The sequence below is a fragment of the Sinohyriopsis cumingii genome, chromosome 4, assembly GCF_028554795.1.
Source record: "Sinohyriopsis cumingii isolate HCF-2022 chromosome 4, ASM2855479v2, whole genome shotgun sequence".
NCBI lineage: Eukaryota > Metazoa > Mollusca > Bivalvia > Unionida > Unionidae > Sinohyriopsis > Sinohyriopsis cumingii.
Window position 1 is genome coordinate 107,940,800 of NC_142964.1, and position 16,709 is coordinate 107,957,508.

At 36.0% G+C, this 16,709-nt stretch overlaps 1 protein-coding gene across 3 annotated transcripts in view; it reads left to right on the forward strand.

The window, feature by feature from the left end:
- LOC149801847 (uncharacterized) overlaps positions 1-16,709 on the forward strand; it is a 173,410-nt gene that overhangs the window by 120,470 nt on the left and 36,231 nt on the right. For 2 of the 3 annotated variants that reach the window (XM_089956221.1, XM_089956220.1), the window contains exons 10-13: positions 4,086-4,284; positions 8,859-8,967; positions 11,876-12,028; positions 14,583-14,868. In XM_089956221.1, the coding sequence (XP_089812347.1) occupies positions 4,086-4,284; positions 8,859-8,967; positions 11,876-12,028; positions 14,583-14,868 (747 nt within the window). The remainder of the gene's footprint in view (positions 1-4,085; positions 4,285-8,858; positions 8,968-11,875; positions 12,029-14,582; positions 14,869-16,709) is intronic. The other variant, XM_089956223.1, reaches the window with a different exon arrangement.

The window sequence follows — 16,709 nt, forward strand, 5'->3', positions numbered from 1 at the left end:
CTCACCCTGTTTCCAAAATGGAATCTGTCCTGGGTTTTAACATGGCTCAATTCAGACAAATTTGAACCTTTAGGCCACACTTCGTTAAAGCTACTATCATACAAAACATGTTTCTTGATAGCCTTAGCTTCAGCATGCAGGGTGAGCGAGTTACATGCCCTTTCCAGTGACCCGAACTTTCTTCAGTTCAGATCAGATGGTTCGGTGGTCCTCCTGACACAGCCAGGCTTTGTAGCCAAAAATAGGTTCCATCCATTGGCAATCAAAGAATTGTCATTCGCTCGCTCTCTTCCATAGATAAATCAAGAGCAGCAGCCATGCAAGATCCTGTTCGTGCACTCAAGCACTATTTAAAATGCACAGAGGCGTGTCGGGACACACGTAAGTGCCTCTTTCTTCCAGTCAAAGCTGGTAAACGGGATATCACCCCTCAAGCCCTTGCTTCATGGTTGAAGTTGGTTATACGCTCAGCGTACTCTGAGGTCTCACAAGATCAGAGTCGCCTCATGAAGATTACGGCTCATGAGATTAGAGCAATCTCGGCGAGCCTGGCATTCGAACGCAATGTTTCGATCCGAGATATAATAGAAGCTGTTGGCTGGCATGCAGAGTCAACCTTCTCCAGCTTTTATCTCAGAGATTTGGCTTCTCAGAGGCAAACCTTGAATCTGGTAGGCCCGGTGTCGGCAGCCCAGATGACCACCAGACCCATTTAAAACAATCAGCACAGCCTATCAGCTTCGCTGGATTCGCCAGTGAAATTTCATAGGTAAGAAGATTTCAATAACTATCTTCTTAACCGTACATAGGGGTCACATATCACGTGACCCTAGGCTGTGTTGCTGATGAAATTAGGAGAACGGGTTATCGTTCAAATGGGGAATCCAGCCATCATTCCCTAGAAGGTACCCGGGGTGGAGGTAGGATGCTCAGCATTCCCTCCTCCTATTACTTATTCTCCTAACGTTAATGTGATCGGGGAACGTATTTGAAGGAGAAAGCAAATACTTACCCGATCACATTACTTAAAAACTCTCCCAACCACCCCGCTATGCGAGCATCCTCATATAATATATATCGCTCAGCTTAAAAAATCTAGCGACACCTGGCGGTGGCAAGGGGAGGTAAGGGGCAAGAGTTATTGCCCTTTGGTCTATATAAGATAGACCGAAAAGACGAATTTTCGTCTTTTAGTAGGGCTGGATTCGAGAGGTAGCAGGCTTATATTCCTAACGTTAATGTGATCGGGTAAGTATTCTCAGAGAAACATAATTTACTAAAAATTTGCCTTTTTATAAAAATGTTTTACTGTTATGGAAAAGCAAGTTCACAAATGCAAGTCGTTCTCAGCACTTTGGTCAATGATTAGTATAGTAGTTTTCACACCTTTCTTTCGATATTCACAAAATCTGAAGTAAAAGTTATATGAAAGCATATTTTAATTGTTAATTATTCTTGATGTAGTCTTTCAAACAAATAGGCGTAGAAGCATTAATTATTGGAAATTTACAATGGATAAATATACATGGAAATGCATATGAGGAAAATTAAGCAGCATTGTACAGACACTGTTCATAGACCCTGGAACGTAATGAACCATACACATGCTTTGTGTTTCTTAACCTAATTTTCCTGTTAATTTTTTTCATTGAATTCAGACACATAATGATCTGTGACAAAATTATTGAATAGTTTAAATATGAATGACATTTTTGCAATGGAATTACATATATTATGGATTAATTGCAAGCCCCGATGGTACGATATCAGACGGCAAGTAAATGGTGTTAATACTCTGTTCATGCTATATATTAGACGTTGAATTCAGACAATGATTTGGGACAAAATCACTGAATATTGTAAATCTGTGTGCAATTTTTCATTGGAATTAAATGCATTATGGATGAACTGCATGCCACGATGGCACGATAGTAAACAGTGTTGATACCCTATTCATCATATACATTAGACATGAATACACATATATGTGCCAACAAGTTCTCTGAAAAAAGTAAAATACTGTAAAACCCTGCATTAACGCAATCTAATTTTTTGGACCCCAATTATCGCATTGTAGTGGGGTTCCACTGTACTCAAAGTAACGAGACAGAAAAATCATTGTGCACATTGCAAATTATGGCCTTCTGAAACCTGTAATCAAGCTGATTCCAGCCATACCTAAGGGCAGTGTAGGTAGTAAAAAGTCCCCTCCCCCTCACTGTATTAAGTTTTAGGTTTTTCTCTCACAGACCCCACCCCTGCTTGGAGAGGTTTGAAAAAACAAAACAAAAGCAACAGCTCTGTTATGAAAGAATGTCTTGGGTGATAATGTGTTCTCCAGATATCTTGTGGCAAACATGGGCAGATTTCTTAAAATTCTTAAGCCCTGTCATGAAAGCGGAGTGCAACACGGTGCATATGAAGCAGGGAACCAGACTCTGCCTATGCTCGAAGTATACATGATGCCATCCCTCATTTTAAGCTTTGGCTATTAAATAAATCCTGATCGATTTATGCAAATTGTTTGTGTTAAAAAAAACATACGGCAACAAAGCATGTGTGTCGGTTTTCTCCAGCATGCATCCCTGATGCACAAATGTGCGTAAAGGAAAACACTGATTTTCTCTCTCTTTGATTAGTTACAATGAGAGCATCAGCCTACTCACCTGACAAATTCAGCTTCACAGTAGCAGAAGATAAGAAATTGCTGCCATTAAACTGTAGTTGAGATGGTGGGTGAACCTAATTTTAATTGTACAATACTTACCCATTTGTTACTATTGTCAATTGCCCTCCTCCCACCCTGCTCTGATTTTTTGGCAGAATTATTGTCTTTGAAAAGATGACAGTTCTGCATATGTCCCAAGCCAGGTGCATGAGTGGATTGCATCATACTGACAGTTCTTCACTCAGGGGAATGATGTATTCATATTGAACTGATGGGGTGGGGGGTTGGCACACAAAAAATCATCAAGTTGCACAATAGCGTCCATTTAAACAAAATGCATTGGGGTAATTTGTGAACACTGCATAACATGACAGATGCAAGCTTAAACTTCCAGACCAAGCCTTAATTATCAAATGTTAATTCTGCCTATCTGAACACATGATGATGATCAGGATTAATTCAGGGACTTTATTTGGCTGTTTGAGTGTTCTCACTCTGTGTCAGTACTGTCACTTATTGAATATCTGGAACTTAAACCAGTTGCATAGTTTATATTGATTGAACATGCCATTATGCAGCATGAACGATTTTAACAGCAGGACAGTATGCTGACAACTTTAAACTTAAAGCTAAAAATAAAATGTGACATTAATTTGGACACATTAAAAAATATCTTCATGAATTTTAGTAGATTTTTCTGCATAAAATACACTGCTTATCTCAATCTCTCCATTATCAGAATTAGGATTCTGTGTGAAGGTGTTGTTGAAATACAGTAGTTGTATTTCATAGCACAGAAGACACAAGATGGCACAGTTTCATAGAACTCTTGTTTGTTGAATGCACAATTTTACCACAGATAGTCTGAAAGCATCTTATTTGCACATTATCTGGCAAGAATATCCTGTACTTAAAATTTTTTTTATATTTACTTTGTAATTTACAAATTCCCACAAAAATTTGAAAGTTGAGGTTGATAAATTTGATTTTATGGATGTAATATAGTGGAAACTGCCAAGGTGTCAAACAACTCTGACTCAAGATTAGAAAGTTAATATTCCAGGTGCAGGTGCTTGGTTAATATACATATAGCCACAAATAAAATTGCTCAGCTGTCCATTGGAATTTACTCAGAAGGAACAGAATTTATTTAAAAAAAGTGGAGAAGGATACAATACTGAACGGAAATACTTTAATTTGCTTACTTTTACAATTGCATGCTTTTTTTTAAATCCATCTTATTATATAAATTGAAGAATGGGTGAGGTATTTAGTGACCTCGTGGAGAGAAAAGTGACTTTCTCTTCAAATATGACCTGGTCTAACCTCTCAAAAAGAATATCCACGTGATCATAAACCTTCAATTTGAGATGGTGTTGTAAATATTACACTTCTTAGATATTAACTACATTTTCAGGTGAGTTAATAGTGGAGTATCTGGGTGAGGTGGTGAGTGAGCAAGAGTTCAGGCGGCGGATGACTGAAGAATACTCTACAGAGTGTCATCACTACTGCCTCAACCTGGACAAGGGGACTGTGATAGACAGTTACAGAATGGGGAATGTAGCTCGGTTTGTCAACCACTCCTGTGAACCCAACTGTGAAATGCAAAAATGGTATGTTTTGCTTTGTTTCAGTAGTTTTTCACAATAAGATTATGAAATGAATGATATACCAGTAATAATTGGCTCATTGTAACCACAATGAAGCAACACAAGAGATGAAGTTGATTTTTTTATACTGTGCTTATACTTAAGTGTGGCGAGTTTTGAATGGTGTCTTTCAAAAACCCATGGTCAGCACTTTCAATTATTTACATTTATTTTACATCTTTAAAATAAATGATTGTGTGTGTGCTTTGGATTTTTAACATAGCATTTAAAAAAGATTCAGTTGTATTGCTATGATGTTTGCAGTGTGGCCGTTTATAGTGATGTGTAGCACTGGGGCGTCAGACGGCAGACATGTAACATGATGTCCAACTGAGTCACATTATCCTGACACCAGGCCAACTAGTCATAACACTAACTTCTTAGTGCTGAGTGCCAAGCAAGGCAGCTGTAGTACCATTATTATAAGTCTTTGTTAGGACTCGGGGGTGAGTGGGTGTGTGTGTGTGTGTGTGTTTCAAACGCATGACCATCTGCATCCAAGATGGACGATAAAACCACTATGCCACTGTAGTGGTTAAAATAAATGATTGGTTCTCAAATTCTGTATAGCTTATTTCTTATAGTTACAAACCTCACATAGTATCTTTGTCTTCTATTTTGCAAGTGTAGATTATCATTGAAGCAGAATTGGACCTGCCGACCCAAAAACCTTTTCAGGGAGGCAGTCTAAATTTTTCTGAAATTTAAACCCAATTTTCAGTCAGGTTTAACAAAACATCATGTACTGCTGTTATTTTGAATTAAACATGCATTTGAAAAGATGAGAAGTGTGGTCTGATGCAGAGAAAACAGCATTATGTTCAACCTCCAAGTTTGTAAAGTATGCTTCAGCCTTAGTGATCTCTTCAGTTTCAGAAACTGCATTTACAAACCCTGTGGAGGTCATGACTTCTTACTAGATCACCCAACTCAAGATAATTTTGAATTGTTATAATTCATCAGCAGTCATTTCTCTCACTACGAGCAATACTCAAAATCAACACAATACTGTCAAAAATGGAATTGTAACCCTTCCTGCTTTTTTTCTCCCCAGGTACAACATTGTATATGAATATTGTTTTCAATATTTTTATTCCATTAGTTTTGAACTTTTTTTAAAAGGCTGTCATTCAAGACATTTCCAGACAATGTTAAAACATTTATCATGAACATGAGTCAAATTAAAGCATCTGAAGTACCCCTTGTCAAGTTAGTCTGGTTTTCTAACTCTACTGAATCTAAAACTTGGATCCAGACCAAACTCTGACAAATTAATATCCAGATTTGACCACAATGATCATATTTTTGTATATTTTGCTGTTGTTCTGTAAGTGTGTAAAATATGAGTCGCTTCCTTTCAGCCTTGTGGTAATATGGTTAGGGTTGGCAGATCTGTTTACTTTGTTCAATTTTGAAGGGTACCACTGTAATAAACAACTTTGTGACATAGTTAAATAAGTCAGCTACAGTCTGGTAACCATTGATACAACACAATGACATCAAAAATATCATACAGGCATACATGTTGGGATAAATGGGTCAACTTTAGAGGGGCGTGAAATGCATCTTGTGAAAGTATGGGACACATGGAGTAGGATAAACATGTTTCTCTCTTTGAATACTTCTGTAATGTTTTTTGACTTGGAGGAGGGATTTCATGCTTCCAGAGCCTGTGCTGCTGACTCTATGACAAAGAACAGTTTGTGTTTCTAACAATAAGGCACTTGCTGTGTTTAACTCTATGCAGGGTTCCCACGCTACCGGGAAATCTGGAAAAAGTCAGGAGAAATGATAATTTTTTTCCCGACTCTGAAAAGTCCTTGAATTTTGCAAATATTGACGAAAGTCATGAAAAATCCCAGGAATTTTCCCCCACAACGTGACGCACGAAACAATTATGTAATTGAGTCGTAACTGAACTGATCGTGAGTTTAATTTATCAATTTCTAACCAGAATATTAGGAGATTGCAGTATTGGATCATTTGGGTGCCATAAATATATTTTTTGAGACAATCCAAATGTTCAGTGGATTAGATTCATCTAGTAGACTTTTTGTTTCACAGACAGCTCGATATCTGTAATTTTTTATTATTATGGAAGGTATGAAAACCAGTCTAGCATCACAAGTGGCCAACATGGTGGTGTTAAAGCATATCCCGTTAGCGGATGGAATAGCAAACTAAAACGTTAAATCGAGTTATACCTGCATGAAATCGATATGAAAATTATTTATTTTCTCAGAAATTGTGAGAGTATTAAAATCGTTATGTCTCTAATCTGCTGAAAGACGAAACTAATGCGTTAATGAAATGTGAGCTGGTACTAGCAATTTTGATAGCATGTTGCACGAGCACACAGAATCTCACAACCGTCATTTTGAAATATTATAGAAAAAATATGAAAACCATATACTGGTTGTAATAAAAATACAAAGACGAAAAAGCACAAAATTATCTATATATATTCCGAGACCAACTTCAGAGTTTTGTTGTATCAGGTGATTACCACGTTGACATGTGCTCTCTCACGTAGGGAGCATGCGAAGCATGGAACCAGACTACTCTCCTTGACGAATCAGACTGGCCAAGTTTCTTGTAGTTCTCGAAATAAATATGTTGAGAATTATATGTTCTTTCTGGTTTTTACAAAAGGTATCAGACTTTCATTTAATATAATTGAAATTTTATACAACTACATTAAAAAGGAGTTTGTTGTTGATATCACATGCCTATTGGACTTCCGATGTCGCTGTTTGAGATTTGTGAAGTAATGTGATTATTAATGCAAATGGCAAGTACCGGGTCAGGTTTCATCTATGCCGAGTTTTGTCTAGTCTATCAGCGGGTTAAAGACATAACGGTTATAATACTTGCCATTTTTGAGAAAAAAAATAATTTTCCAATTGATTTCATGCAGGTATGAATCGATATAATCCCGTCTGTAGGCATGATCCGGTTTCTGCATTCAATGGCCGATCCCGCCTGTAGTCGTGATTTGTTTACTGCATTCAATGGCCGATCCCGTCTCCAAGCGTGATGAATGTGTGTTAGATTCAACGTCTCTGATTGGTTAGAAATCGGTTTATCCCAAGAACTAACAACTATTAAACCAATCAGAAATGATTTTACTTTCATTTGCGGAAATTTGAATTGTTCAGAAGCTAAGGGCTCCTGTTTTGAAAGCGGTTTAACTACACGTGTTCTGGTCATGAAAAATCGTAAATGATGGCGGATGTAAGAGTGATTTTTGATGAGAGCAAAAATGAGGAGTTTCTCGGGTTTGATCTTGAAAATACTGAGCAAGCTGAGGAAAGATATGTTTGGCAGTTGGATATTTTGTGAGATTTCGATTCGGACATAGAAGTTTCTGAGATTGAATCGTCCAAAGATGAGGATGCTGACAGCGATGATGATCGAGTTCTTGCGGATAAACGTTGCACATAATTTTGTAAATTCTGTATAAATAAGCCGTGAAAGACTTGGACAAATAGGGAAAAAAAATACATCACTGTGTAGACAAATTCATTTGCAATAAATGGTGAAACTTTCTTGGATTTTAATTGGATATAAGCAGAGAAATTAAGGTAAGAGTGAATGCATGTGCATGATGTTTACAAAATTTTTGAAACAGGTAAAAACTCTGGGGCACACGCAGCTAGACACAGCTTAGCGCTGCTGGGGCATAGCAGCAGTGATACTGATAACGGGTATGGGGCTGAATGAGTTAAATTTGCTTGGCCCGCTGGTAAGCTATCTTACGGTGCTGGCAGATTCCAAATTTGATATGTAATTGCTCTGAACCACACTCCATCCAAAATGTCCAAATGTGAAAAATGGGGTTGAAATATTCTGCAGAAACCTGGATTAGAACTTTGGTACAAAACTATTACACAGTGACATGTAGCTTGAAGCATTGGTTTCACATCTTAAATGGAATGCTGGAAAAATGAAAAATTGTCATCCCTTGTATTATATATTTAGAAACGATAATAGCCCATGTATCATTACAGGTTTGGGGACTGGTTTATTGAACTACAAGAAGACAAGTAGATTTTACAGAAAATTCAGTCCTTACAACAATATATAATTTTGAAGATCTTTTGTCAAAATTTAAATCAACCCTTTGTAAATGTCTTCAAATGATGGAAGTTTTAACCAAATCATCTTAAGAAGTTTAGGTTGGTTGAAAAATCTTGTTTGAGATTTTATTGGCACACATGATCATCATTTCTGACATATATGTTTTGGAGAGTCTTGAAAGAGAAACATCTTCGGATTTGGAAAATGCATATTTTATCATCCACAATGTTCTTTAATTGCATTCAGTAATGGTCATATGTAAACCTTGAAAAGATTAATTTCATCCTGGAAAAGACCTGGAAATTTATATTTAGAAAAGCGTGGGAACCTTGTCTTATGGCTTTTGACTTATAAAGGCCAATCATGATATGTAAAGAGATGTGACTTGAATTCTAACCCTGAAATGCAATGATTATGCATTGTTATTGCAGACTGATTCTACTTTTAACATGTTACAGGAATGTGAATGGACAGTATCATATGTGTCTCTTCGCCTTGAAGGAAATATCTGCAAACACAGAGCTGACTTATGACTACAACTTCCACTCATTCAATGTGGATTCTCAGGTAAGCTGCATTCCATATGTAAATGCAAATATACAAAGAGTTAATAGTTGCAGAGCAACTTAAACTGTCATTTAAATAGTCACACCAAGCTGTAAATTTGATTCATTTGGTCTTTCTGTTTGTATTGTATGAACTTGTTCTGTTTAGTATCCACTGCTAAATATAGGTCATCATCTCTTAACAGTCTTTGCTGTTTAAATTATTTTTGTCTCATGTGCAATAGCAAATATGTGATGTAGCAGTCTGTTCTTGGCAGTAGTGATTTTTTTCATTGTCAAGATAATGATTTGGTGCTGAATTGTTTTGCAGATGTACACCATGATTTCATCTCATCCATCCAACTGTTAACAGTTTCATTTCTTCACAGTAACAGCAGTTTTCCACCAGCTACAGTTGGTAGAGTTGGTGGATGGCTTTCATTTGGAGTAGGAAAGAACCCAGTTGATTTTGTGCTTAATAGGTCTAGGTCATTATGACTGAAAGAAGAAAAATGACTTCTGCAGAATTATTTCAGTTCATGGTTGTTAAAATGTAAGGAAGTTTTGAGGTCAAAGATTAAGGTTACTATACATAAAATGTTACTATACATAAAATGTTTGTATGCCTGGACCAAACTTTGTGCGGGGCTGGTACTTGTGGTACTTGGGGCACAGAAGAAGTCTGTTTATTTGGAGGTAAATGGTCAGAGTCACTGTGCCTGAAAGAAGAAAAATTGTCGTCAAAAATGTAAATATTACTAGAGTAGATGCCATAGAAATTAGTAGTAATGTGTTCCATGCAGGTTGACCGAGTTTCAGCCTGTTGGCTTACCAATATATGAACTTAAGGTATTTAAAAGGGGTGCTAATATATATATATATATATATATATATATATATATATATATATATATATATATATATGAACAAGTATTATTATTTACCTCAGGTTTTCTCCACAACTGTAAATGATAGGGGTTACGTCTAAGCTCGCTATGTTTAAAATTTACTGAATCTATCACCAGTCTGCCATCTCTACTTGTGGCACAAGTTGTGGTTTCCATTGGATACATCATTGATTTTCATGATTCATTGTATTTGTATAAAGACTGCCTATAAAAACAGTCAGATTGGGATCAAGTTGGTGATGAATATGGAAACCATTTTCAAATCTACTGCTATTCATTGTTTGTTTTTAGTTTTTTTGTCAAGGTTACAGCTAAACATTGCAAGTTCCAGTAACATTTTCCATTCTACTTTGTGGCTTGGTAGTTGTTTGAGATGAATGAATCAAATTTGATATCCCTTTATATTTTCACAAGATGTGTTACAATCCATATCTGGGGCTGTATACTCAGAATCACAGTCACAGGTATATCTTTCTTTTATTTTTTCTGCTTTATCTCTTCAAAGCTGTTTGAGGTTATTCATGGACTTTAAATATACTTTTATTTCTCATCTTGATGGCTTCTTGTGTATCATATCACAGTACTCCAAAACAGCTTATTGATCAATTTCCTATCCTTTTCTGTACTTGAACTCTAATGCCCTTAAAGACAGGAATGAAACTTTAAACTTTCCATGTCCTCCTAGTAACTGTACAACTCTGACAGAAGGGTCACATCCATATGTCATCACTAAATACTCTTTGTGACCTCACCATAAAAGACACACACACACAGTTCACTAGGAATGACGACTCTGTTTTCACTTGTATCAGTCAGGTTTTCTTGCACACGAAAACCCAACCTCCTTCAGTAATGCCATCCCTGATGGAGATCCCCTGTCTCATTTGTGCTGGGGACAATCAAACTAGACTCCTTTGCCCATTTAGGTCATTTGGGTTCTAGTTGGTATCTTCAAACGAAGAGAGAAGGGTTGGAAATGGCTTTACTTTCCCTTAAAATGCTTAGCTGATAATTCAGCATTCACAATCTCTTAATGGATTTCACTCACTGTCAAGAGAACTTGCCACTTGCTCACTGAGGGAGACCTTTGATTTATGAGAAGTAAAGCCAACAAAGTAAAAGCTGTTGATACTTCTTGGGCATGTTACAGCATGCGACACAATGAAGGACATTATGAAGGCTTTTTTTTTTGTCAACATTTGCATAAAACCTTCTTTCACCTTAAGTTATTATCAAACCAGAGCCATGATATAGTCATGGCACAGTGACGCAACATACTGCGAATCAACAGTAATGGATACTGCTACATAACGTGCAAATTTTTGTTCCCATGGAGGCCATCTGTCTTCCTACTAACTGACCAATTCAGCTGAACTTTAATTACATGTTGCTGATATTGTTGGGGGTGGGGACAAATTTAAATTATACAATACTTACCTGTCATTGTTAGCTGTCCTACTCCCAAATTGCTCTGAAGTCCTTCAGTAGTCACAGTACAAGAAAAGAATGAGGATGTGCAGTCGGACTGGTTGATGCACGTATTCTAAGAACTTCTAGAACAGATGTATGGTGCATCTAGCAGTTACAAGGGTTTTTCCATTGCAGAAAGGGTAAGCTCAACGCTAGTGACAGTTATGTGTCACATAATTAAAATTAATTTGATCCCCTCAAGAAACTAAAATTTTTGGTTTATTGTACCTTTATCCCCCACTAAAGGACCCAAGGGGATAAGTTCAAAAATCACATTCTTGTTTTAGATGGCTACCACATGGACAGCCTGTGAACCAAGTTTGGTGAATTTTCATCTGGCAGTTTAGGTGATCAATGAACAGATGGATGGACAGACAGGGTATCGCAATTATATCCCCACTAAAACTATGGGGATAAAAAGTAGTAATTTGAACTGGATTAAATTCCATTTGATTTGTTTTTATCCTGGTGAATGAAATTTAGTCATCCTGCTTTCAGGATTATGGTAGAGTCTAGCTTTAAAACAGAAGTATGTTGATTTAAATTTTTCAGCAAATGTGCAAGTGTGGCAGTACCTTCTGCAGAGGAGTCATTGGTGGAAAGACACAAAGGCAGAATGGTCAGATGAAAGAAAAAATCAAGACCAGGGGAAGACCACCCAAGGATAAAAGAAAATCAGAAGAAATTGCTAAGGAACCATTAAAGGTATTTGTGAGTTGATTAAAGAAATTGTTTTTAGTTTAATGTGCTTCTTAAATATTAGGACGAAGTTTATGTCTCCAGTTGTTACTTCCTAGGAAATGAAAAGTTCATTTTATATCACTTTCACAACTTAATGCATATTGGATCACTTGGGAATGTTTTGAATGCACTTTAAGCTGGGGGAAACATAAAAGACCTGAGGCAACCACCGAACTGGACAGAGAATCACATGTCTTGACCATGCTGAAACCAGGATTCTAACTTGGTATTGGACAGGTGCCAAGCAAACACAAAAATGCTGTGCTATTGCAGACCACATGAAGTAGGATAGCATCATTTAACTTTTTTAATTTACTCACCAATGAAGTTTCATGAGGATATAATATTGTGTCCATTTGTTCATGTGTTTGTTAATTCATTCATGCATTTGTTTGTTCATGTTTTCAATCATTTGTTAATGCCCTCATTATCTTGGAACAATTTTTTTACATACATTCATGAAAACTGGTGTGTATATGCAACATAAATAGAGCAACTCAGCTTTACCAATTGACCTAAATTTCATAGCTAAGTGACTTTTGTATTTGTAGCTATCTGTTCATTACTCCCTTAATATCTTGCACCTATTTCACTGACACCCAGTAAAATTTGTGGATGCATCTCAGGAAGAGTAAGTCAACTATATCAAAACTAGGTCACTGACATAAGTTTCATACTTGAATATTTAGTGTATTTTTTGCTGTTGTGCCCACAAGATCTTGCACTATATGTTACCAAGTATGTGGATACAAGGAGAGTAATTCAGACATGCTCAGATTAAGTCACTGTGATTCAGGTGTCATGCTTGAGTAGCTTCTGTATTTTGACTATTTATGTAAGTCACTGTCTTGGGTTTCATTTGACCAAAAGTCGTAAAAGAAAATTGGACATTGATGCATCTCAAGAAGAATATCTAGGTCATTTACAGTTTTCTTGCTTGAATAATGTCTGTATTTACACCATCAATATCTTGAACTCTGTTTAATGAACGCTTGGTGTGTGGTTACATCTCAAGGAGAGTAACTCCTCCAAACCAAAACTTGGTCACTGTGACTGATTTTTATGCTTGAAATATCTTAGATCCTGTTTCACTTATGGTCTGTTTGCAGCACCTTGACTGCTGTAAAACTGAAAATGTGAAAAGTACAGGAGAAATAACTATGTTAAAGCTTAATTAGTTATAAGCACCTTTGGATGTGGATTTGACAGTTTTTTTAATTTCAAGTTTAACAATTCTTTATCATCATTTTTAGCTCTTCTGGCAATAAAATGAAGTGAGCATATCATGTGGTTCTTCAGACATTGTGCATTGCCTGTTGCACATCTTGTGTTGTCCATTTGCTATTTACATCTTCTCAAAAACCGCTAACTAGAATTTGACCAAATTTGACAGAAAGCATCTCGATAATAATGCTGATCCTCTATCAAATATGGCTGCTATTACTAAAAATAGAATTTAAAAATTCAATTTGACTGAAAGCCTCCTGGCAGACAAATCTGTTCAAATGGAACTGATTTGCCATTTCTAAAAAATCCTTTCTTTTATCAAGAGCCTCTCTACAGTATTTGACCAAATTTGACGAAATAGAAAAATGTTAAGATGATGTCTTCTGAAGAACCACTCAGCAGAGTTTGACCAAATTTGACAAAATACAAAAATGTTAAGATGGTGTCTTCTGAAGAACCACTCAGCAGAATTTGACCATAGCATAGATGGCTGTCAGGGCATTTAACTCCATTGCTTCAGAATCAACCTCTGTACCAATCTGTATATTGTATGCTACTCCTCTTGGCAATGGGATTCATGTTTACAAGAAAATGCCTTGTTCAAATAACACGATGTTTTATTCTTGCTAACAAATAAAAGAAAGAATTTTATTTCTGACATTTAAAAAGTTTTGTCATACAAAAATCATCTTATTTGAGGTAAAGTAGTTTTAGAAACTCTTAAGCTTATGTGATAATTGGCACATTTGCAGAAAAGCATTTATTTAGAGGTTAGGTAATTAACCAATTCATCGCAGTCTAATTCTATATCGTGTGAGCTTGTTTATTTTTGTTGTCATGTTTTTTAAGATAAAATTTTGTGTATAATGCAGTTTCCTTTATATATATTGAATACATTTTCAACATGAAAATATCAGGGATATTGTGCTGGTGATGAAGGGATAGATGAAAATTCTCTATCGGTCATAACAGATTGCCTTATAGATGGGTTTATGCTCTTAAATTGAACGATACAAATTGAGATATTGGGATTTGTACTTAAACATTTAAATTTATGTAACCAAATCTTAGGAACAGGACATTTAGTTTTGGCGCTAGGCATAACAGTTCTAAAGATCCATAATAAATTAGTTTGGGCACTAGACTTCAATGAATAACTCAAGATATAATCTGTATGAAACTGCACTGTACAGTCAGATGTAACAAGAAGTTCCAGCTTAGCATAAGTTTGCACATGCGTTCACAGTGTTCACTGTGTGAGTACATAACGTGCTCATTATAATTGGAACAGCAAATGAAGCGTCAAAGTCAAGCCAGTGCCACCACAGGCGCCTCTTCTGGTAGTGTCCACAATAATGTCTCTAACAACAACAACCACCCTATTCCACGATACTTTACACCGTCGTCTTTTAAGCCTTTGACCAAGAAAGAGAGAAACTTTGCCCGCAGTCACAGCATATTTTTGGTTCGCAATCTGGAGAGAGTGAAGACTCAAAACAAGAAGAAGGAAAGAGAAGATCAGAACAGACAGGAAGAGAGGGAGGATCTCATCAAAGGAACCAGCTTCACTAAAAGAGGTACTATATATAACAAAGTTTCTAATAAGTATTTTAATTTGAAGTCAGTTATATACTAAATTTACCAAAATCATGTATTAATGATATGAAAAATTTGATTTACAATTATTTATTGAGTCATCATTAGCAGGTATAAAAACCTGTACTGAAACAAGTCTTACAAAGCTACTACTATGAAAGACAGTCTGTGTAATCAATGTACTGGTTGATGAATTGTATAGCATTCTGACTGTTACACCTGCCTTGTGAGACCACATTTTATTTTACAGAAGGGTTGGTCTCAAGACTAATTCTGCTGTTCAAGTTTTGTTAAGTCAGATATAGCCGATTCATATCATAGCATGTTTCATAGATAAGAGACCTCAATGTATGAACCTTTTTTTTGTTGAGGACTTCTAATTTACATCTTCAATTAACATCATGATAATTGACATCATGAATTGACATCAAGATAACTAACCTCAAGAATTCATGTTAATTGACCTCATGAATTAAGGTCATGATAATTGACCCCATAAATTGAATTAATCAGCATGATAATTAATATCATGAATGGATCTGATCATTGTCTCATGAATTGACATGACAATTTGAATTGACATCATGAATCAGTATGATACTTTACATACTGAATTAACATCATGAATCAGCATGATAATTGACATCATGAATGATATGATGATTTAGATCATGAATCAGCATGATAATTGACATACTTGATGTGATAATTGACCTCATTAATTGTTCAGTTCATGCCTTTAGAATTAATATGGTTGAAATCAGAAATGTCAAAGAACATCAGGGTTTATTAATTATCTCTCAACAGAAATCTTGTGGTGATGTTTTTTGTTAGATAGTGTAATAGTGTCTTTTATTTCCTCACTAATGTGGAGATGGTCCCAAGGTGCATGATTCACACAAAATTTGTATGAATTTGCATACTTGGAAAGCAGTGATGCTCAAGAACTCCATCAATTTAGTTTTGGGTTGTGCATACGATAATGTGCTCAGCGCAGTATAGTTTTATTCGGCCATTTTCTCTTAATGTGTTTATCATGACAATATTCAAACCACTGGAAATATTGTAGCTTTTGTCGCTATGTGTATTTTTTTATATCTGTTTACACAGCTGGTTTCTTCAGCTTGAATAGTCGTTAAACTAAGTTTGATTATCACATTGGGCCCTGTAACAAGCATTCTGTCAGAGTTTGAACCTTGCATCTGGAAGTTTTACAAATGTGCATTTATAATACGGGCTATCTAGAAGGCCCAAATGTCCCAGAGTGGTTCATATTTAAAATAAAAGTCCTGCAGGTAATGTAGGCAGTCAGATCTGGCTGTTTCATTAATGACTGTCATTTTTTAGAATTTGATTCCGCATACCTTTAAATGGCAATTATTCACTTTATTTGGATACTTTATCTCCATATTCCTTTGAAAGCTCATTGTTTACGTGTGTGGAGAAGTACATACTGCAGAATCAATGTTAGATTATGTGAACATTTTTGGACAAATTGAACCTAAAGGTGTGATCCAGTACAAACTGGATTGACTGTTGCATGCTGTGATGTCACAATGAAAATAGCTCATGTTGACTTAAGGTTCATACTCCCCTGTTATCTGTTATGATTGGTCTGACATTATCTTTAATTGACCCAGTTTAGTACCTAGCTACCATTGTAAATGTCCATAGTGATCAATAATTTTTGTTCAAAACTTTGTCATGACATTGCAGAGAATTCAACAGTCTGGATTGAATAGACATTGGTTCAACTATTTCAGTATTAAAATTTAGAATAATTATGTTTAATTTAATTTGAATAATTGTGCTTATATGAACA